Below are 23,572 nucleotides of genomic sequence, written 5' to 3'. Positions count from 1 at the left end.
TGGCGGCCGCAAACGCCGATGGACAGCTTAGATCGTCATGAATCCGACGAATTCGCATAGGAATTTAAAGAATGTCTGGCGGCTGCGGCGGCTGCGGCGGCTGCGGCGGCGGCGGCTGCGGTGGCGGCCGCAAACGCCGATGGACAGCTGAGATCGTCATGAATCCGACGAATTCGCATAGGAATTTAAAGAATGTCTGGCGGCTGCGGCGGCTGCGGCGGCGGCGGCTGCGGTGGCGGCCGCAAACGCCGATGGACAGCTGAGATCGTCATGAATCCGACGAATTTGCATAGGAATTTAAAGAATGTCTGGTGGCTGCGGCTGCGGCGGCGGCCGTGGCCGCAAACGCCAATGGACAGCTTAGATCGTCATGAATCCGCCGGTATAAACCACTTTCAGATGTGATTACCACAGCCGGTTTCGTTCGTGGTGAGCTGCACGAAAAACATGACGACATCGTGTTGGTGCGCACGAAACCGAAACAAAAACTTACGTCACAGTTTCACGAATCCCCGTGAGACCGGGTTGGGTAATCACATCTGAAAGTGGTTTATACCGGCGGATTCATGAGAATCTAAGCTTTCCATCGGCGTATAGTGTTTGTATAATCGCGTTTGCAGTTTCAGACATTTAGGAAATTGCTTATGCAGATCTCAAAGTGTACCACGGGCAGGACACTGAAGCGCAACTGAAGCGCAACAGGTTCAAGTAATCCTTCAATGCGTTATCAGGCACTACTTTGACATACTGCACTGCCCTGCTAACGGGCTCAGGGCTTCTCCGGTACATCAGCAGGAACTGTGATATCAACGTAACGACTGCTCCGGAGAACACGGAAATCAGTATTAAGTAAACCAAACATTTAGCCGCGGTAACAAAGCAAGTTCCACCTGGTCGCTGTCACAGCTGCCATATCATCTGCTTTACTACGATTCTGACAGCCGACAGCACAATAAGAAGGCATATTTAGCGTAATATGTGCTTGCAATATCACGACTTGGCCAGGTAAACAGGCTTTGTTTTGAATCGGGTCTGCGCGCGCAGCTGCCTAATTAAGTATGCATACATCATGTGAAAGGGGTCTATATTAACCAGAGTAGTGACATGACGGGTCCAAAAAATTTTGGTCACATGATCTATAGGCGCCATTTTGTTTCCAATTCATGAACGCAGGGTTTTCCTGTTAACGTTGTTTACACCGCAGAGAGTAATTCTACGTCTTTATTCGCTTCCTAAATACCTAAAAAATGACGGGCTGTTGTGCCTTTGGGTGCACAAATCGATCGGAGAAGGGATCCCACATGTTTAGATTTCCCAGAAATAGTGAAAGAAGGAAACTGTGGGAAAATAAAGTTTGGAGAGTGGGATGGAAACCGACTTCATCATCGTTTTTGTGGCAGGTTAGTCCCATTGCTCCTGATGGGGTCGTGGTTAGCGCCTTGCATGGCAGCTTCTGCCATCAGTGTGTGAATGTGTGTGTGAATGGGTGAATGTGATGTATCATGTAAAGCGCTTTGGGTACCTTGCAGGTATAGTAAAGCGCTATATAAATACAGACCATTTACCATTTACCATGTATGTACTTTCATGTTATGATGTATGGGTGAATGACAGATAAAAAAGTTTGATGTGATTTTAGGCAGTTGTGGTTATTTTGACTTTGACCATTTTCATGCATGGAGATGCATGAAATACGGGGTAACCCGTTAAACTTCAGCAGCCCGTATTCGGGCACATATTTTGCTAAATGACCAAAGCTGCAAACTCGATGATGGAAACATTATACACTCATGGAAAACTTAGATTCTCATGAATCCGCCGGTATAAACCACTTTCAGATGTGATTACCACAGCGGGTAATATAAACACATTTATCCAACCAACAGCAAATAACGTAAACAGCAGAACTCACCTTTGAAGGCTATCAGTAAGCAATCAGTAAGCAATCCACAAATAACTAGTTTCGTGTTGGTCATTAATGGCCATTAATTCACATTTGTCAATATTTAAGTAAAGGCCAGAGGCTTTTGAGAATTGGTTGACAATTTGTAAAGCTATAGGTATTTGTGCTTCATTTTTAAGAAAGAGGGTTGTGTCATCTGCAAGCTGACTTATTACCAACTGGTTGCCTAGAACATCCAGTTTCTTAATTTCTTCACAATTTTTGACCATAATGCTCAGAAATTAAGCAACCATAATGAATAATAAAGGTGATGTCGGACACCCCTGCTGAATACCTCTTTTCACATCAAAACGCCCACAGGTTCCAAAAGGAAGCTGAACGGTACTGTTAATGTCTTTGTACAGCATCTGGATAATTTCACAGAAAGCATTTCCAAAGCCAAAGTACTGTAACGTATCAAACATAAAGGAATGTTCCACCCGGTCGAATACCTTACAAAAGTCCAAGAATAGGATGTACACACGTGGACAAAATTGTTGGTACCCCTCAGTTAAAGAAGGAAAAACACACAATTCTCACTGAAATCACTTGAAACTCACAAAAGTAACAATAAATAAAATTTATTGAAAATTAAATAATCAAAAACAGCCATTACTTTTGAATTGTTGATTAACATAATTATTTAAAAAACAAACTAATGAAACAGGCCTGGACAAAAATGATGGTACCTCTATAAAAGATTGAAAACTATTTGACCAGAGTGACATGATTAACTCAGGTGTGTCATTTAATTGACATCACAGGTGTTTCCAAACTCATAATCAGTCAGTCTGCCTATTTAAAGGGAGACAAGTAGTCACCCTGCTGTTTGGTGAAAAGGTGTGTACCGCACTGAACATGGACAACAGAAAGCGAAGGAGAGAATTGTCCCAGGACATCCGAAAAAAATTATAGACAAACATCTTAAAGGTAAAGGCTATAAGACCATCTCTAAACAGCTTGAAGTTCCTGTGACAACAGTGGCGCATATTATTCAGAAGTTCAAGACCCACAGGACAGTAGCCAACCTCCATGGGACGTGGCCGCAAGAGGAAAATTGATGAGAATTGAAGAGACGGATCGTTGGAATTGTATCCAAAGAGCCCAGAGCAACCTCCAAAGAAATTAAAGGTGAACTCCAAGGCCAAGGTACATCAGTGTCAGATCGCACCATTCGTCGTTGTTTGAGCCAAAGTGGACTTCATGGGAGACGACCGTGGAGGACACCACTGCTGAAAAAAACTCATAAAAAAGCGAGACTGGAATTTGCAAAAATGCATGTTGACAAGCCACAAAGCTTCTGGGAGAATGTCCTTTGGACAGATGAGACCAAACTGGAGCTTTTTGGTAAGGCACATCAACTCTATGTTCATAGACCTCAAAAACCAAGCAGTACGAAAGAAAAGAACACTGTCCCTACGGTGAAACATGGAGGAGGGCTCAGTAATGTTTTGGGGCTGCTTGCTGCATTCTGGCACAGGGTGTCTTGAAAGTGTGCAAGGTACGATGAAATCTGAAGACTATCAAGGCATTCTGGAGAGAAATGTGCTGCCTAGTGTCAGAAAGCTTGGTCTCAGTCGCAGGTCATGGGTCTTCCAACAGGACAACGATCCAAAACACACAGCCAAAAACACCCAAGAATGGCTGAGAGAAAAGCGTTGGACTATTCTAAAGTGGCCTTCTATGAGCCCAGATCTGAATCCCATTGAAATATGTGGAAGGAGCTGAAACATGCCATTTGGAGAAGACACCCATCAAACTTTGAGACAACTGGAGCTGTTTGCTCATGAGGAGTGGGCCAAAATACCTGTTGACAGCTGCAGAACGCTCATTGACAAATACAGAAATGTTTAATTGCAGTGATTGCCTCAAAAGGTTGTTGCAACAAAATATTAGAGTTATGGTACCATCATTTTTGTCCAGCCCTATTTCATTAGTTTGTTTTTTAAATAATTATGTTAATCAACAATTCAAAGTGATGGCTGATTTGATTATTTAATTTTCAATAAATTTGTATTATTGTTACTTTTGTGAGTTTCAAGTGATTTCAGTGAGAATTGTGGTTTTTCCTTCTTTAACTTGAGGGTACCAACAAATTTTGTCCTAACGTTGTAGGCTGTCGAGAGGCGTGCCTACAGCGCCGCCATCTTGAAACGGTGCCAGTGGAGGCAGCGGTGCATAGACATCTACGAGGCAAGAAGTACTGCTGAATGGAATTATTCACTGAAATTTTGAACCGATTGCCAAACTGATTTTTTAGAAACGTCACACGTGTAGCTACTATACAAAGTGCCCGGATATTTTACAAATGCTGGTTTTGCCACTCAACACTGAAGCTACACACTATCTCCCTCTGACTCCAGCATAGTTATTTAAACAGCAGAACGAGCTTCGCGAAAGATGCCGGCACTTCTGTTCAGCCTAATGGATGCTCTAATGAGCGCTGTAAGGAAACAAGAGCTCGTGGGATTACTTTTCACATGTAAGATGTATGTAGGAATAATACATTGTTAGCAGGTTGCCATAGTGAAATAAAAGCCGACAAGACTGATAGAACTCCATCAGCTCCGTGTCTGGCTTCTACCCATGATCTAACCAGCTCTCTACATCATCCTGTGTATTACACAGCTGCTTACCGGTGAAATAACTAATCTGAGACAATTTTTTGTATAAAAATTTCGATGTTGTGAATCTAGCGTTCCTAGTGACAGCCTGTTACAAAGAAAAAAACAGACTTACTGCAGTAATTGGTGGGTTAGAATACAGCATCTGACCAGATCTAATAATAGCCCTGATTTATGAGGGAATTATTTTGTTGTAGACAATTCTTTATCTCTGGCTACTTTTCTCACATGTTTAAGCTTTCCCAAAGAACGTGATTTATACACGTGATATAATAGTAATAATAGCAGTAATAGTAATAATAATAATAATAATGATAATAGTAAGTAGTAGTAATAGTAGCAGTAATAATAGTAAGAGTAATATAATAGTAGTAGTAATAATAATAGAAGTAATAGTAATAATAATAATCATAATAATATTACCAGTAACCTGTAATATAAAATAATAAACAATAATCATGCAATATTATAGGAATATAATGATAATTATATGAATAGCAATAACAGTAATACAGTAGAAGTACAATAATACAAACTAATTGTACTCCAATGCAATGTTAAAGCTGTAAATGTGAAATCAATAAAAACCTGAGCACATCTGAACGTTTTGTGTTTGTTTGTTTTGTTTTTTCTATTTCTATCTATCTATCTATCTAGCACAGGGGTCGGCAACCTTTAACACTCAAAGAGCCATTTCGACCCATTTCCCACAGAAAGGAAAACACCGGGAGCCGCAAAAATCCTTTTGGCATTTAAAATGAAGACAACACTGCATATATCACTTTTTTACCTCTATGCCCTTGTTAATCAGCCTCTAATTAGATCGATTCATTTTTTTAATCGTGTCCTTCCACTAATATTTATATTACTTGGTTAATGTCATTTTTTGCTCCTGGACCTCATATGTTACATAACGTTAGCTGGAAAATCAATATTTTGCGAATGTCTATTTAACTTGTAAAATCTATTTATCTATTATCTTAAGCTAATAACTTTTCTCCGGTAAGTCGCTGCCCTATTTTCCAAGACGACACTCCTCTGACTCTCTGACTGCTGCCTGGACATCGAGCCGTGTTCTTGCGAGTAACGTGTATTACCCTATCAATTGAGTAACTTTTGACTCAAAAGACAAGACGTGTCTTTCTTGGAGTGGAGCTTTAATATACCAGGCTTGCCATTCTTGAGTACAAAACGATGTGAAACTACAGGCGTTGCTTCTCCAGGAGTAAAAAAAAAAAAAAAAGGCATGAAACGTGGGAATCGGAAGCTCCGTGTTGTCTCTCTGCTTCAACTCTGTGCTCTCATGCAATAGTACCCCAGCAGCCCATCCGGTGGAGTGACACGTCAAAATAAGAGCGGTAATTTCACAATAAAAATTGTCTGTATTAAAATGCATTGAAACGCGCCTGAAAGGCCAGAACAATTTATTTTCCAAAGTTACAGGGAGCCACAACAGAGGCCTGAAAGAGCTGCATGCGGCTCCGGAGCCGCGGGTTGCCAACCCCTGATCTAGCATGTCCTGGCATTTGTTACAAGCAAACCCCGTCAAAATTGCTTGAGAATTTGAGCGATTTATGACAACTTTAATTGTATAAGCACATCATTCCTCTATGGAAGTAATGTATTGTAGGAGCGAGTGGCCCTGATCCAAGATGGCTGCCCTGCAGGCACGCCGCTCGAGGGCAGCCGCAGTCAAAGAGGCGTCTGCGTTAGCTGGATTTCACATGACGTATGCATACTTAATTAGGCAGCTGCGCACGCAGAGCCGGTGCAAACAAAGCTTGTTTACCAAGCCAACACGTGATATTGCAAGCTCGAATAGGTGTTTTGTTATATACACATATTACGCTAAATATGCCTTCTTGTTGTGCTGTTGGCTGTCAGAATCGAAGTAAAGACAACCCTCATTTAAAATTTTAATCAATACCTGGAGGGGCTCAATCCATTTCAACAAATCGAAGGCAGTTGTGGCTACGTGCGATGAACCGGGATACACTGGTCGGAGGCACAAATAAAGAATGCACGGCTTTGCAGTGCACATTTCATTTCAGGTAAACGGTCATTCAGTTTTGATTTAATTTGTAAAATCCTTTAAAATCATGGAAATGTTACAATCACCCAATAAAAATAGATATGTAGAGAAAAGATCCTGCTGATAGTCCTTTATATCAATTATCGGCATGTGAGCGATATAGGGTGTTTGTCATTAGCGCAATGAATTGTTACATTTCTGATACTGGATGGTAATGTGAGTTCTTGTACGTGACCGCAAAGCACGAAATTAACAGCATCAAAGGGATTTGTATGCCTTTAAAGCAGCCATATTATGCAATCTCACTTTGTGAAAGTTTTTATAGTAGTGTGTGTTGCAGTTGCTCATTATGAGGTTCAATTTGAAAACTGTCTGTTTCCTCCCTGCCTTTCTACACCATATTTTGTGAAAATGCTGCTCAATACGGCCGAGTTTGAGTTGGGTCCACTATGACGAAATAAGCGATTTAACTCCTCCCCCTGACTGTGCCCCCCACCCGCATGAAAAGGTGAGTCCCACCCTGGCAAAGCGAGCCCCACCCTGGCAAAGTACCTCTTGGAGAACAAACATGGCGAAGGCAAGACACGCAAGTTGTGGTGTTGTTGGCTGCACACACCAACACGAAAGTTTATTTTTGCTCCCCACTTCCGAGCCTCTCCGAATAAAGTGGCTGGATTATATCTTTGATGGTCATGTACCAAACAACATTGTGATGGTAGTTTAATGTTGTGAATGAGTTTGGTTGGTTTTTCTACTGGTTCGAAGTGCCCTCTGGTGGCGAGAGTGGAGATTGTCATGTTGATTGTTCAGAAGCTCAGTATGGAACCGTCATGGCGGAAGTGCAGCGTCCTCGTGTTGTTTTGGCCCACATAAGGCTGTAAGTTTGGGTTTTGAGTCGAAAGTGTTTTATATACCAGTCTGTAAGCAAGCTGACAATTAGTCCTTTTAATTTTAATAAGCAATTTGAGGTTAAAATGAGTTTAGAGTACAAACGTTAGCATTGTTAGCATTTGTTAGCATTTAAGCTAGCGACTTTTTCAGATGCTAATTAGGCTATAATTTGGACAGATTATTTACAAGTCAATTAAAGTTAAGGAAATTTAGATGCTAATCAGTTGTGTGGTGTAACATTTAAATGTTGTGTTTGAGGATGTGTAATGCTCAATTCTGATTGTTGTATGTTTGTGTGTTACAGCTTTACAGTACAGTAAAGTAAAGAGGTTTCTACCACATGAAGTCTCCTGTTCGCTGTCTGTCTTAGCTATATAGCTTTCCATTTAGTGAGGACAGAACAGTAAAGAGCTTATAATCAGCAGACGGCACCAGAAGCTGTTACTTTCAGTCACCCGTCATGTTGCAGCAAGCAGACACTCAACCCCAAAGTCAGCAGAGAGGCTACCCGCCTGACAGTCAGGGAGATCTGTGGGAAACAAGGTCTCGTTGCTCTGGATCCTCGAAGCAGTCCACAAGGTCATCAGCAAGCGTTGCAGCGCTCAAAGCACGAGCCAAAGCTGGGGCTGTACAAGCGCAGTTGGCCTATGCAGAAGAGGAAGCTGAAGCCATTAAGCAACTGCACATATTAAAGGTAAAGAAAAAATAGTAGCTGCAACAGCAAAGCAAACATCTTAGAGGCAGCTGCTTCAGTATGAGAACTGCAATCACTATGCCGAGAACATACACCCAGCAACACCATAGACTCCAGACAAAAGGTTCAAACTAACATTGACAGTCAAGTCTTCCTACCGGACAACCAAGTGTACCACAACCTCCATCTTAAGCACAAAACCCTTTCAAACAAGTTGAAACTACAAATCTGACTCCCAGGCAAATACTGCAGCAACAAAATCCCCTCCCTACAACTACATATCAACACCCAGTCCTCGCACAACCTATCCAGCCGGAAACCATCAGTACCAGCCATTCAGCTCATCTCTCCTAACACTCAGGAGACATCAAGTGTAAGCTATGTAGCTAGTATCTGATGGACGTAAATCGTAACAGGGCACTTGCAGAAATTAGATGACAATGCGCAAAACTACGTGGCTGGAAATCATCAATTTCTGAAATATTACTAAAGCTTTGTCTCTGTCACCAAAGAAGAGCTAGACCTTCTGATCAAATGGCTCAGACCAAAGTCAACTGACACAGCGAAGAGAATCAGTGCAGCTCAAATCAACGACACAATTGCAGGCTCTGAAATGTTTGGCAGCGCCTGGAAGAAACCTACGGTGCACTGAGGTAATCGAACACACCCTCTTTAAGAAAATTGAGGACTTTCCAGAATTACCTCTAGAGACAATACTAAACTAAGAGAACTAGGGACCTTTTACTTGAGTTGAACTAGCAAAACAGAGGGCTATTCTCCTGGGCTAGCCTTTCTAGACACTGCTAGGGGTGTAATCTCATCAAAGAGAAGTTGCCATATTCTTTACAAGAAAAGTGGATCTCACAAGCATCTAAATATAAAAGCCAGATCGTAATGTGACATTCCCACCCTTTTTCCATTTCTCCAGATTGTGGCAAGAGCAGGCACGCATAAGAAATGACCCCAAGCCTTCTCTTTCTGTCAGCACTCAGCCAAAGTATGACAAACCAATTAAAAGCAGTACCCGCCCCATGATATCGGTTGAAAAGGACTGAAATAGCGCAGCGTACTCAGTCAACAGAGACAAGTGAAGAACCGGACAAAGAATGTCCTCTGCATAAAAAGCCACATCCCCTCAGGAAATGTCGCGGCTTTCGCAACAAGCCTCTAGAGGAAGAAAAGCATATTTGAAAGAGAAAAAACATATGCTTCAAGTGCTGTGCAACAAATAACACCAAGCTAAAAACTGTCCTATCAAAATGACATGCAAAGAATGTCAGAGTGAAAGACACAATACGGCTCTGCATCCAGGCCCTCCTGCATCCGACATCAACCTGCCGCCAGAGGTGGAACAGCACGGGCAAGGGAGCCTGAGCCAAGTTTACCACCTGTCTCTGCTACTACAATGTGTACTGAGGTTATGTGGGAACAGCATAGTCCCAGGTCCTGTGCAAAGATATGTTAGCTAAAGTCTATCCAGCAGGGGCAAAGAGAAAAAGCACTAAACTTGTATTGTGTTATGGATGAACAGAGTAATCAGTCTCTTGCTCGCTCAGACTTTTTTGACATCTTCAGAGTAAACGAAGGCACAGAGGTGTATACTTTAAAAACATGCTCAGGTGTCATGGAAGTGAGCGGGAGGAAAGCTAAAGACTTTATCATTGAGTCTATGGATGGTCACATTAAAGTATCACTACCTCCTATGCTAGAATGTGACATGATTCCAGAGGACCGCTCAGAGATACCCTCACCTGAAGTTGCCCACCACCACCCACATTTAAAGGCACTCTCACACAGATTCATCCTGTCGATCCAAATGCGCAGATCCTGTTGCTGCTAGGAAGAGACATCCTGAGGCTTCACAAGGTGAGAGAGCAACGCAATGGTCCGCAGTAATGCACCATTCGCCCAGCGTCTAGACCTTGGCTGGGTCATCGTGGGTGACGTATGTGTAAGTGATGCACACAAACCAGTTTCTGTCAGAGCATACAAAACTAACACATTGCTGAACGGAACGTCCTTCGTACCTCAGTCCCTGCTCCAATGTCCTGCAAGTAAAAGAAAAAAAGGATAGAGCGAGTTGCAGATGAGACTCAAAACTTCACAGATACTTACCAAACAAAACAAACAGACAGTTCTTGGGGATACAGTCTTCAATCAAAAGAGAAGATGATGAAAGGCTAGCACCCTCGCAGCAAGATGCACAGTTTCTCACAATAATGCAAAACGAAATGTACCAGGATGAGACTAACAGCTGGGTTGCATCGCTTCCTTTTGCTACACCCAGACAACATCTACCAAACAATAGAGAACAAGTTTTGAAAAGACTCCTCACACTCAGACGCAGTCTTGACAAAAAACCTGACATGAGAGAGCACTTCCTACAGTTCATGCAGAAAATCTTAGACAATCAGCAAGCAGAAATCGCACCTCCCTTGCAGCCTAATGAAGAGTGTTGGTACCTTCCCCATGTTTGGAGTGTATCATCCACAGAACCCAATCAAATTTGTGTGGTTTTGACTCAAGTGCCAAACATGAGGGCATAGCACTCAACGACGTCCTCCTAAGCGGCCCAGATCTTAACAATGCCTTGCTAGGAGTACTCATAAGGTTCCGCAGAGAGCCTATTGCAGTAACAGGCAGATGTGGAACAAATGTTCTACTGTTTCACAGTGAGAGAAGATCATCGCAATTTTCTGCGATTCTTTTGGCACAAAGACAATGACCTCACAAAAGAGATCATCGAGTACCGCATGAAAGTTCATGTGTTTGGGAATCGACCCTCTCCCTCTGTCGAAATCTACGGACTACGCAAAGCAGCTGAGACAGAAGAAAAGGAACATGGCAAAGACGCATCACAGTTTGCCACCAGGAACTTTTATGTGGATGACGGTCTAATCTCTCTTCCCACTGAACTCAAGCCATCGCTCTCCTGCAAAATACCCAGAAAATGTTGGCCGAGTCAAATCTGCGCTTACATAAAATCACTTTCAAACAGCAGCAAAGTCATGGAGGCTTTCCCAACATGTGATTTGGCAAAAGACATTAAAAGTCTCAACCTAGACAGTGACCCGTTACCTGTTCAGAAAAGTTTAGGCATCAGCTGGAATCTTGAATCTGACACTTTCACTTTTCAAGTGTGCAAAGAACAAAAACCCTTCACCAAAAAGAGGTGTACTATCCACTGTCAATAGTTTGTACGACCCTTGGGTTTGTTGCGCCTATTACTGTACAAGGAAAAGCATGCATAAGAGAACTCACCTCCGAACCATGCGACTGGGACGATCCTTGTCCCCGGACAAAGAGAGGCTGTGGACTGCATGGAAGGATTCTCTTCTAAGAGTTAGAGCACATACACGTTCCAGACCGTATGTGCCCTTCTCTCTCTCCTCAACGCAGCACAGAGAACTTTGTGTCTTCAGCGACGCTTCAATCCACAGCTATAGCAGCTGTAGCCTACATACAAGTTCAAAACGAACATGGACAGTACTACAGTGGATTTGTCATGGGGAAATCCAAACTAGCACCAAAGCCAGCGCACACTATTCCCACATCTGGAGTTGTGTGCAGCCGTCCTTGCTGTGGAAATGGCAGAGTTCATATGCCAAGATATGGACATTAACTTGCACGCTGTCAAGTTCTACACGTACAGTAAAATTGTGCTAGTAATATCAAGAACACCTCAAGAAGGTTTTATGTCTACGTGTCAGACAGAGTCTCAAAGATCAGAAAGTCATCTGTGCCATCACAGTGACATCATGTCTCATCAGAAAACAACCCAGCAGACATTGCTACACGACCAATAACAGCACCTCTTCTACCGCAAACATACTGGTTCACCGGACCGCCTTTCCTGACAAAAGAACTGTCACAGTCTCCTCATACGGCAGACACAAGCAACTTCAAACTAATCGAACCAGAACAAGATGCAGAGATTCAACCAGAAGTCACTGTCTGTGCTACTCAAGTCAGCACCAAACCTCTTGGCTCACATCGCTTCGAAAGGTTCTCATCGTGGGAACATCTCATTAGAGGTATGACAAAACTCATCACAGTAGCCAGAAACAAATCAAAAGCTACAGACTCGAACACCACAAATCCACAAACTCAAGCTAAACTGACAGTCATTGCAAGTGTTCAACAATGTGCATTCAAAGAGGAAAAAAAAAGCTACAAAAAGGAGAACAAATCCCAAAACCAAGCCCCCTGTGAACTCTAAACCCATTCATAGACTCAGATGGACTGTTAAGAGTGGGAGGTCGCACATCTCTTGCAGATCTACCATATGACGAAAAGCACCCAGTGATACTCCCTAAAAAGCATCATGTGTCTACTATGATTGTGAGACATTACCACCAAGATGTCGCTCACCAAGGTCGCCACCTCACCGAGGGAGCGCTTCGATCTGCAGGCGTTTGGATAATCGGTGCCAGAAAACTAGTGTCAAGTGTAATCTATCAGTGTGTCACATGTCACAAGCTTAGAGGAAAACCCGCTGAACAGAAAATGGCCAATCTCCCTGAGGATCGCCTCGTTATGGAGCCCCCATTCACAAGAGTGGGCCTAGATGTTTTTGGACCATGGACTGTAATCACCCGCAGGACAAGGGGTGGTTGTGCAGAAAGCAAGTGCTGGGCAGTTTTATTCAGTTGCCTAAGCACACGCGCTGTTCACATAGAAATAATTGACACTATGTCCACCTCAAGTTTTATTAATGCTTTGCGAAGGTTTTTCGCTGTCAGGGGTCCTTCCAAAGTTCTCAGATCAGACCGTGGCACCAACTTTATCAGGGCTTGTAAAGAGTTGAAAATCAGCACTGATGATCCGGAGATGCAAAACTATTTGAGCAAAGAAGGCTGCACATGGACTTTTAACACACTCCACTCATCCCATATGGGTGGCTCATGGGAAAGAATGATAGGCACCGCTCGCCGCATTCTTGACGCCATGTTACTGCAGTCAGGTCCTACTCGCCTTACACACGAAGTCCTTACAACCCTAATGGCGGAGGTTATGGCTATCATTAATGCCCGTCCACTAGTTCCCATCACCACAGATTCAGACACATCAACAATTTTGACACCATCCATGCTCCTAACTCAAAAGGCAGGAGTTGCACCTGTTCCAGAAGGGACATTTGACATTAAATACATGTACAAAAAGCAATGGCAACATGTTCAAAGCCTCGCGAATGTCTTTTGGAAACGCTGGAGACAAGAATATTTGTCAATTCTTCAAGTTAGGAAGAAATGGACTTTAGACAAGGACAATATCAAAGAAGGAGATGTCGTCTTAGTAAAGGATGATCTGGTGAAGCGCAATGAATGGCCCATTGGACTCATTACTAAATGCATCCCAAGCAAAGACAAAAGATCAGAAAGGTGGAAGTAAGAGTTGTAAAACAAGGCACTCCACGTATCTATCTGCGACCTATAACTCAACTCATTCCACTGCTCCCTCCAAACAAAAGACTGGTTAATTTGAATATAGTGGCATAAAAGTATTTATACCAGGCAGGGAGTGTGATGGTTAGTCTAATGTTGTGAATGAGTTTGGTTGGTTTTTCTACTGGTTCGAAGTGCCCTCTGGTGGCGAGAGCGGAGATTGTCATGTTCATTGTTCAGAAGCTCAGTATGGAACCGTCATGGCTCAAGTGCAGCGTCCTCGTGTTGTTTTGGCCCACATAAGGCTGTAGGTTTTGGGTTTGAGTCGAAAAGTGTTTTATATATCAGTCTGTAAGCAAGCTGACAATTAGTCCTTTTAATTTTAATAAGCAATTTGAGGTTTAAAATGAGTTTAAGAGTACAAACGTTAGCATTTGTTAGCATTTAAGCTAGCGGACTTTTCAGATGCTAATTAGGCTAATTTGGACAGATTAATTTACAAGTCAATTCAAAGTTAAGGAAATTTAGATGCTAATCAGTTGTGTGGTGTAACATTTAAAATTGTGTTTGAGATGTGTAATGCTCAATTCTGATTGTTGTATGTTTGTGTGTTACAGCTTTACAGTACAGTAAAGTAAAGAGGTTTCTACCACATGAAGTCTCCTGTTTGCTGTCTGTCTTAGCTAGATAGCTTTCCATTTAGTGAGGACAGAACAAACATTCTGAAAATGCTTGTATGTGTGTGCCCGGCATTTCACGTACGAGTGTTTTTCGAACATGGGCCCATACAGCTCTGGCTTAGCACAAAGACTCCGAATCAAGAAGGACGCAGTACCAACGCTTCGTGACCCAAGTACAAGTGTGGGAGATTTAAGTTCTTATCATTTTTTGTATCTTTACTGCATAACCCTACATTACGGATAAGCTGGTGGTTGTTGATGTGTACGCCTAACGTTAGCATGGCAGCTAACATAGCTCGGTTACTGCTGCTAACGTTTGCGTCCCCGTTAACATGCAAGAACTGATAATATCAAGAGACATTCAACATAACTACTTTGAACACGCGCCTTTTGTGGCTGGCATCAGTATAGTTAGCATCAAGCTTGTTAGTAGCTGCCTGCATTAGTGGTGGCAGGCGTCTTTCCGTGTCAGGTCCACGAACCTGACACAACACCGCCGTTTTCCGTCGGGGCTCAATCACGCCTCAAGGCAAAGAAAGCCAGTGTTTGGAAAGACGTTCTGTCTGAGACATGTGTATTGTACACGAGAGAGGGGCATTTCAGACAGGTGACTTGTGTATTCAGAACAGATAAGTCCCGTGTTTTTCAGCGTATTCTCGTTATTAATATATAGCGAGAGAATACGTGACACTGTTGACAGCATAGCTTGTTTTACGTATACAGGGCAGCACATCAGGCACATCCACTGAGGTGTCAACATCAAGAGATGCTGCATGCCAAACTGAGCCAGTGCTGACAAGGACTGCAGGCACACAGCTGTCCTTGAGGACTTTTCAGTCCCACTTTAGAAGTGAAGGTATGTACAAACAGGACAAAGTGTTTTGATGTCTGTAATCATTTGCCCATTACATTTATTTTTGTTGTCTACATAGACTTTCTTTATTAAGAATATATTGTTCTTTGCAGGTGTCCAAGCTACTGTGTCCCAGGGGCGATTCTAGGATCAGAGGTTTAGGGGTGCTGAGCACCCAGAGGTGCCCAGCCAGGCAAGATAAATTTCTTCATTGTTTTGTACGTTTTAATGCAGTTTCACTCCCACATTTGTGAAAGAAAAGCATAACACCTTTTGAAAAAGTCTGTGACTAAACCATCCAATCTGATAAAGTTTATTTAAATGCTGAATCACCGCAAAGGAGGAATACACTGGAATCTTAAAAGAAACATATTGTAGTCGTAATTTCTGGGAAAAGACGACTCATTTAGAAACAGCAGCTCCTCAACATACACATAAACAGCATGTATGTTTCTGGAGTAAACCAGCCCCCTATACCAAGCACCAAAAAAAAAAAAATGGACCTTGGACTTATTTTTTGCCTTTTATTTGAAATGTGATGCACAGCATTTCTTTCCCTGGTCTGCACGCTCTCATCTCCCAGAGTCTCTCCTTGTTCTCTTCCTATGATAGTGAAATTAAACAAATAGAAAAACAAATAGATAATTAGGAAAATGTAATGATGTTCTGTTTAGAAAAAAGTCCACTGATATCTGTTAAGCGTGCTTCTGGAAAGCATTTAATGTGGGGAGAACACATAACTTCCATGACATATATGTAAAATTATATTGTGAATGGAATGTTCTTCTTTGTTATCTTAACAGTTACTGTTTGCGTGCCACTATTCTCTGTTTGTTTACTTACCTGGTTCTTCCTGACTTTGCACTCTCTCCTCTCCTCCCCCTTTTTCATCTCTCCCTCTTTGGACTGACAATCATACACAAATAGATTGTATTCAGCTAGAGGAAAAATTATATAAATATGAAAAAAATACCAATAAGAATATGAATAAATAACCTCCGCTCTCTCTTTGTAATGTCAATCTAAAGGCAAATAACCAAACAATGTGTTTTATATCTGATAACAGATATAAACACTGATACACTGATCCAACTTCCAACATTACTCTTGATAAACCATTTCATCTTACACTCTTACCTGAACCTGGCTATTTTCTTCGAAAAAACAATCTTATGTCCATGATGAGGCTGTCTGTCTGCACAGACACACACAATAGGAGTTATAATGTTAATGGGCATCCAGTCAGTTAGCTAGTCAGTAGAACCTTGGCTTTAATATTAACACATGCACTGACACAACAGCTAGCTTCTCTCAGTCCAATTCAAACAGACACTGACCACCTGTAACGTTTGCTAGCTAGAAAAAACGTCTGCTAACTCCTACCTAACAACATAAACAGTAACCTTTGATTAAATGTAGCAAAAATGAGGACTGGTAATAATAATAATGTGTTGGAACTGAGTGGTAGAAGTTCAAACCAGGTACTCACACCACTACGCCACATTAGCTTCTATGGGGCAGCGCTTAGCTCCAAAAGGAGCCCGAGTTGGGAAAGTTGAGCAGGATCAAACCATTTTGAGGCAAGAGAGGGGTGCTGTATTTTTGTTGTTAAAACATAACGTATCTACCAAGTACTGTATGGTTTTTTACACTTTTCTGGGTTGTTAAAAAAAAAGGACATGCGATACAAAAAATGAAAATCTTTTAAATTTTAGGGGTGCTGGGATTCAATTTGGGGGTGCTGAAGCACCCCCAAAAATGGGCTAGAAACGCCTATGCTGTGTCCTGCAAGGATTTTGGTGTCGGGACATCCAGTGTAGACCCTTTGTCTTTTTCATCAACACCAATAAAGAGACCTTCAAAAAGACATCGCCTGGACATTGAAGAGGAGCTGGAGGAAGACCCATTAGAGGGAACCTCTTCATTGACAGCGTCAAAGGGACAAGATTCCACATATGACCCTGCAGATTCTGTCACATTGACAGAGTCAACATTTTTGTCATAAGTTATCCACATCTGCCTGTCTGTTTGTGTGAATGAATGTGTATCTTCATAACACACTGAAGAGAGTTTGGGCTGTTTAATTACTCAATGTCTTTTCCTTTATATATATATATATATATATATATATATATATATGTATGTATGTATGTATGTATGTATACAGACAAGAGTCATCAACTCATCCACACAAGACAAAGAAATATATCGTCTATGAGAGTTCCATTATGGAGTTATTTGCTGCCTGTCCTGTTTGCACACGGAAATGTGAAGTGAAAACAAGGAAGCTGGGGACATTCCTGTCTGTGGATCAGCAGTGCCCTCATTGCCTTTGCTTGGAAGCACGCCAGCAGGGAACATCCACCTATCTGCAGCTGTGTACCTGAGTGGTGCATCTTTCTTGAAAATTGCAAGGGTAACGGATGTGCAACTGCATTTCCTTCAGTTCTAATTATGTGTCTAGATATTATTCTGATCAATTTACATGCATTATGAAAATATAAAAACATTTTTCCTTTGCAAACAGGTCTTCAAGGCAATGGAGCTACAATTGTTTCAGCATGACACATTTCGCCACCATGCCAGATCCTTCATTGAACCTGCAGTCATTCACCACTGGAAAACATCACAGGATATGATGCTCCAGCGGCTCAGTCAGGAGAACAAATTGATAGTTGGTGGTGACATGAGGGCTGACTCTCCAGGTATTTCTAATTCTTAGCAGAACTGTTTATATAAGTGTTTGAGATTTTGTGCGGCCCCTTGTAGTCTAAAAGTATTAATGTATAATGACTAATATGATGTTTCAAACACATTTTTATCAGGACACTCTGCAAAGTTTGGGAGTTACACCATGATGGACCTCAACACAAACACAGTTATTGACAGCCAGTTGGTTCAGGTGGGTGCTTGGAATTAAATCTTTAACAAGGTTACTCAGTGAAATTACAAAATAGATATCCATTACAATCATTTTAACAATATGTTTTTTTTTCTTCTGTGTGTGGGGGGTTACAGAGTAACGAGGTTGGGGGTAATTACTACATGGAGAAAGAGGGCCTGATGAGGAGTCTGGAATTTCTGGAGGGACGTGGAATTGCGATTGATTGCATTGTTACTGACCGTCATCCGCAAATTCAGAAGTTCCTCAGGGAAAGAAACATCACCCACTACTATGATGTATGGCATATGGCAAAAGGTATGTTTCATTATTATTATTATTATTATATAAATCCACATTGTTATCCATCCGCATAGTAGTAGCTACTAAAAGTGCGCTGTTCACAGCAAACTTCTACGGAAGCCCTGAAAGGCAAGGTGAAAAAAACAACAACAAAAAAACAGGCAATGTTCGAGTTTATCTTGTTTATCTTAGGAAAACTGCCCAGCATATGTCGCTGCACCCCCATTCAAGGCTACAAAACTTACCGTCCTGCAAATACAGAGTCTCAAAAGGATACCTGGCTGTGGCATGTGTACAAGATAAACTCGAACATTGCCTGTTTTTTGGTTTTTTTCACCTTGCCTTTCAGGGCTTCCGTACACTTCTGTTGCACATTGAAGCAGAGCAATATGAAAGACAATTTGTGTCCGAACAGTAACTTGTGAAATCATCTGTCATATGTATCACATCTTTTGAAACTGTTTATCAGATACTGCACTTACAGTATCATTCTATTGAGGGCTATGTTTACTGAAAGTGATGTATCTTGGATTCACTCTAAGTATTTCACAGAAAATGGACAAGATCAGCAAACAGAAAGACTGTGAAAACATCCAGAAGTGGATGAGGAGCATCAACAACCACATATACTGGACTGCAGCTACCTCAACTACAGGACCAGAGAGAATAGCAAAATGGACCTCAATCCTGAACCACGTGCAAGACATCCATACACGAGGACCCTCTTTACCCCAAGTGCCTGCATGACATCCACCAGACACGTGACAAGAACAAATGGCTACGTGCAGGTATTTTATTCATAGAAGGACTAAAAGTTATTGGATTTATTCTCAATATTATTCTCGTTTGATAAGCAGATATTTTGAAAGGCACCTATATTTAATACAGTAGTGTAATAACTTAGGAAGTTCATCTCCAAATATGTCTTGAAAATTACTATTTACAAATTAATGCTTTTCTCATTTTCTCTTTTTTTTTTCTGATTTTAGCAACTCCTGCTTTCTATAAGTTAGAGAAGGTGTTGACCAACAAAAGAACACTGAAGGATGTTGCAAAACTGAGCCCTCACCACCAGACTTCATCATTAGAGGCATTTCACAGTGTGATTCTTCGATTTGCCCCAAAGAATGTGGTTTTCCCATTTATTGGAATGCTGAGCAGGTAAATCAAACTTTTGTAATTTAGAAATTTTGGTACACTATACACATCATGTCTTTGTTATAAACATCTGTAACTTTGTTTTTGTTGTATTTTCACACTGTACCTAGCTGCTATGTATTACAATGAAAACGCTGACCGGCCTCAAGCAAAAACACAGGAAGGTGTACCTCTTTTCAAGGTCCATTTTCCAAAGGCCGTGAAGGGAGAATGCAGGGCCAAACCACACAAGATAGAGCCAACATTTCGTAAGTATTACATTCTTTTAATGTTCTAACACATTTTTTTTTTAATTGTTGGAGATTTGGGGAAAAAATCAGTAAAAAAACAAATAAATTAGAAGCAAGTACAAGGACAGACAGGTGTTATATCAGACCAGATAGTAATAATGATTACAAAAAAACAGCAAAGATAATAAACAAATGGTCTTTTCTACATGTTTTCAATTAAACAGGGTATGTTGCTGACATGATGGACCTCATCTTTGACCAAGTGTTTCTGGACCCTGCAACATACATGAATGCACTGTTGGCCTTCCCTGTTCCAGAGGACCTAACTGCGCAGTGTGAGCGGCCTGACACGGAGGAGGTCATTGCCAGCTATGTGTCCAGGTTTAACCGAGGGCCAGTCTGAATCCCACATAGTGTTCTTGCACATCAGGAAACTGTGTGCGGATACGAAGAACCACACAAGTGGGAATCACAACACAGATTCTGCGTCCCAAGAACCCCCAGCACCAGCTCACAAAACTCCGATAGGCCAGATACCTGTAACGACTACAAACAATGGACACATTTAGTCATATGCAGTTGTCACAGGTGTGCATCGCACCCTTATCTTTGCCCTTTGTCTGTTTTTTCATGATTGTTTTATGCAAATAAATATTTTTTTCCACAGAAATTTGTCATCTGAATATCTAAGAAAACGCTTATAAAAAATATACTATAACGACATAGCTAATGCAATATATTAATTAATACATGTTGTCATATGTTACTATAGTGGCAACAATGTACATTCTGAAGCATATGGAGGACTAAAAGTGCCAAAATTCAATAAATAAATACATCATTAAATAATTAATTAAATGTGTCATTAATTAATTAAATCTGTCATTAATTAATTAAAATTGGAATGTGTCAAAATTCAATAAATAAATACATAATTAAATAATTAATTAAATGTGTCATTAATTAATTAAATGTATCATTAATTAATTAAATGTGTCATTAAATGTGTCATGAATTCATTAAAATACCAATTCATTTCAGGTAAAAAAACATATATTATTATTTCACTATTTAATTAATTTTTTCATGGTCCTGTGTTGCACTGCTTCATGAATTTATTTTATGTCAACCTCACCCATCAAAGTCAGTGGGCGGGGCTAACGCGAATCTATGCTCATCCACTGCTTTGGTCTGCCTTGAAACCTGAATTAGAAGAAGTAGTCAATAATAAACATGGCGTCCGTGTTGATGGAGGATCTCCATGAACTTTCTAGAGAGTTGGTGAGAGATATTTTACACCTTGCTGAGTATGTGGAAGCAGGACCTGCTGACCCTGAGCACGTAGCATGCAAAGCAGAGGAATTTATTGAAGTTGTTGGAGTTATTTCCGCACTTTCCGACCAAGATATTGACCGTAGAGTGACTGCAAATTTAGAAGAAGTACTCCGCCGCTTTTCTGGTACCAGGGCGCAACAGGAGCACACACAGGGACCAGGGCGTTTGGCCTTTGACATACCGAATGCACTTCTGGAACATCTCGTTCTTTGTGGATCACCAGCCAGTCAAATTGCAGCGATGTTCGGAGTGTCAAAGAGGACCATCAGGAGGCGCATGAAACAATACGGTTTAAGGTATTTACACTAAATTCACAAGTTTTCAATTTATGAATTGCCAGTCTCATCCACTCAGAAAGGATATTACATTTAGTGTATTACTCGATGTTAATGTTTTTTGTTTGTGCAGAAAGACAGACCTGTATTCAGCTGTGAATGACGACGAGTTGGACCGTATTATAAGTGAAGTCCACAGAAGACATCCAAACACCGGCTACAAGCTCATGCGAGGCCATCTGAATGCAAGAGGTGTGCGAGTTCCAAGTGAGTATAATGTAGCAAGACTGCAAAGGCCCTGGAATTCCTGAGCTGATCAAAACTCAGATAAGCTGTCTCTCTCTTCAGCACTGACCAACACCCATCTCTATAGGAGGATTGAGACATTTGTATTTCTGTAGGTTTTCATTCACAGAAGGATGGAACTCCTGTGAACATTTAAACCCCTGGAATAACTTCTTCTTTTTAAAAGACAATGACTTTCAATTATATGCTATGGACGTTTGTTTAATGAACTTTCATGCTAAAATCCCTTTTCAGCTTTAGGAGACCCTCAGCCAGAGATGTCTCTGCATTCCACAGATCAGATAACAAGTCGTAAAACTTTATGGCTGAAGGCTGGAGTCACCCTCTCTCTCTCTTTGACTGAAACAAAGAAACTGGAACTGAACTTAAAAACCTTGCCAAATTAATATTTCTGGAATGTATTTTGTGTTTACAGGATTACCAACGTCAATGGAAATCATTCATCATTAACATATCCGAAAATCAAGATTCTATCTTTCACAGAAGTCTAGATACTAATTTGTGATGTTTAATCATTTCTTCCCCAGGATACTATGATTTTGGAATGAATTCCAGAATTAACCTCTGAATTTCCTCTCCATTTAGGTTGAATGATGACCATTGTATTTACCTGTTACCAAATCTCTGACTTGTTGTTATATTCTCACTGTGATACATATTTTTAATGTCATAAACATAAACATATAGTTATGAATGAAATGATTCACATCATATGAACATATGTATTAATCTACACATTTCACTTTCACACAACTGAATATGGTGGGATAGACAGATCGTGTTTTGCGCGTTTAATATCATATTTTAATCCATTCTGGATTCCTCTTTCTTCTCTACTCTGTGAGAACAAAGAGATTCCAAATTCCACCAGACTCGCGCCTAAAAGTTCTCTCTCTCCGCCCAGGTCCTCCCCTTAGCTGGACCCACAGATAAAGTCAGCCGTAGCCCACATCATCGCTCGCTCTTACTCTCTCTTACCGACCTTCTCTCTTACCCCTCTCTTCCTGAGAGGCCAACCAAAGTCTCTCTCATTATTTTTTTACCTAAAGCGCGTTTTTCCTATCTTCAAAATTCCCTCACCATCTAAGTTTGTTAACTATTTATCTCTTAATATTTTTGTAACTTAAGGAGACATTTTGCTCAATTTTAAACCAACGTTATTCGTTTTAATCTGAAGAACCGATTCAGAACCAGCATTTATTTTTCTTAATTTTGACCGTTTTTCATCAACACCCATTTTTCTTGGCTAAAGCCTGAGAACCATCATTTTTAAACACTCAGCTGAGAACTACGGAGACCTGTTGGACCAGGTCTTTGCATAGAACCGATCAACCCGCGGCAGGACATCTAGGCCACCACAACGACGACGCACCGCTCCGAACCCGCAGGTCCAGACCGTGTGCTGCGAATCTGAAGGCCTCGCAAGTCCCAGCCCCATGACGGTTCACTTCAATAACTCCAGCTGAGTTTGCTCTGATTCCATTCTATGGGTGATGTACTAACAGCTTGGTCAATTAATTAATTTAATCAATTTATTCTTTTACAAATCATTAGAATTCTTAATCCAAATTACCGATTACCTCGTCAGGTTAGCTCTGGCTAATCCTCACCATATTTCCTTCTCTCTCGCACCTACTTCCACATCCCTCACACATGCACACACACCACACACACACTCCCACATTCCACGCACACACGTAGTCCTGCACGCACACACACACACACCATATCTACATTGTACATAGTTCACTTGTCATTATTTTCATAGAATAGTTAATAAATACCTCATTATAGACCAAATTACAGTCTTGTGTTTCTTTGTGTAGAATGTGGTCAATTTAAACGAGGATTCAAGACTTTTTGATATGAGATTGATCAAAATTTTTATGAATATTAATAATTTTATTAATATTAATTTTTTCCCTAGAGATCTAGGGTGGTGCCCCAATTATTAATAACGAGAGCAATAAATCATAACGTAGTA

General features: G+C 41.1%; 1 protein-coding gene and 3 long non-coding RNA genes across 5 annotated transcripts; 3 read left to right on the top strand and 1 right to left on the bottom strand.

Annotated features, from left to right (window-relative positions):
* Positions 1 to 12,402: 12,402 nt before the first annotated feature.
* On the top strand, positions 12,403 to 14,393 carry LOC127535739 (uncharacterized). Its single transcript, XM_051954356.1, has one exon. The coding sequence runs from the start codon at positions 12,519 to 12,521 to the stop codon at positions 13,572 to 13,574; it is 1,056 nt and encodes a 351-aa protein (XP_051810316.1). The 5' UTR covers positions 12,403 to 12,518; the 3' UTR covers positions 13,575 to 14,393.
* Positions 14,394 to 15,610: 1,217 nt separating this feature from the next.
* On the bottom strand, positions 15,611 to 17,095 carry LOC127535846 (uncharacterized). Of its 2 annotated transcripts, none has more exons than XR_007944725.1 (4): positions 16,590 to 17,095; positions 16,238 to 16,295; positions 15,944 to 16,038; positions 15,611 to 15,703 (listed from the first exon to the last, which is right to left on the bottom strand). It is a non-coding gene; the product is annotated as an uncharacterized LOC127535846 (long non-coding RNA). The 2 variants fall into 2 exon arrangements; XR_007944723.1 differs by having other exon boundaries at positions 15,944 to 16,006.
* A 546-nt stretch (positions 17,096 to 17,641) lies between these two features.
* Positions 17,642 to 18,293, top strand: LOC127535882 (uncharacterized). The gene is made up of 3 exons (XR_007944763.1): positions 17,642 to 17,805; positions 17,926 to 18,002; positions 18,119 to 18,293. It is a non-coding gene; the product is annotated as an uncharacterized LOC127535882 (long non-coding RNA).
* A 539-nt stretch (positions 18,294 to 18,832) lies between these two features.
* Positions 18,833 to 20,006, top strand: LOC127535878 (uncharacterized). Its single transcript, XR_007944759.1, has 4 exons — positions 18,833 to 19,072; positions 19,274 to 19,445; positions 19,553 to 19,690; positions 19,897 to 20,006. It is a non-coding gene; the product is annotated as an uncharacterized LOC127535878 (long non-coding RNA).
* Positions 20,007 to 23,572: the final 3,566 nt, after the last annotated feature.

This window comes from Acanthochromis polyacanthus, chromosome 1 (assembly GCF_021347895.1).
Source record: "Acanthochromis polyacanthus isolate Apoly-LR-REF ecotype Palm Island chromosome 1, KAUST_Apoly_ChrSc, whole genome shotgun sequence".
In the NCBI taxonomy this organism is placed as follows: domain Eukaryota; kingdom Metazoa; phylum Chordata; class Actinopteri; family Pomacentridae; genus Acanthochromis; species Acanthochromis polyacanthus.
Note: the sequence above shows the minus strand (reverse complement) of the source record. Positions and strands in the feature narration are given on the sequence as shown.

Excerpts from the sequence above, each read along its gene's own strand:
- LOC127535739 (XM_051954356.1), top strand. The coding sequence starts at position 12,519 with ATGATTGTGAGACATTACCACCAAGATGTCGCTCACCAAGGTCGCCAC.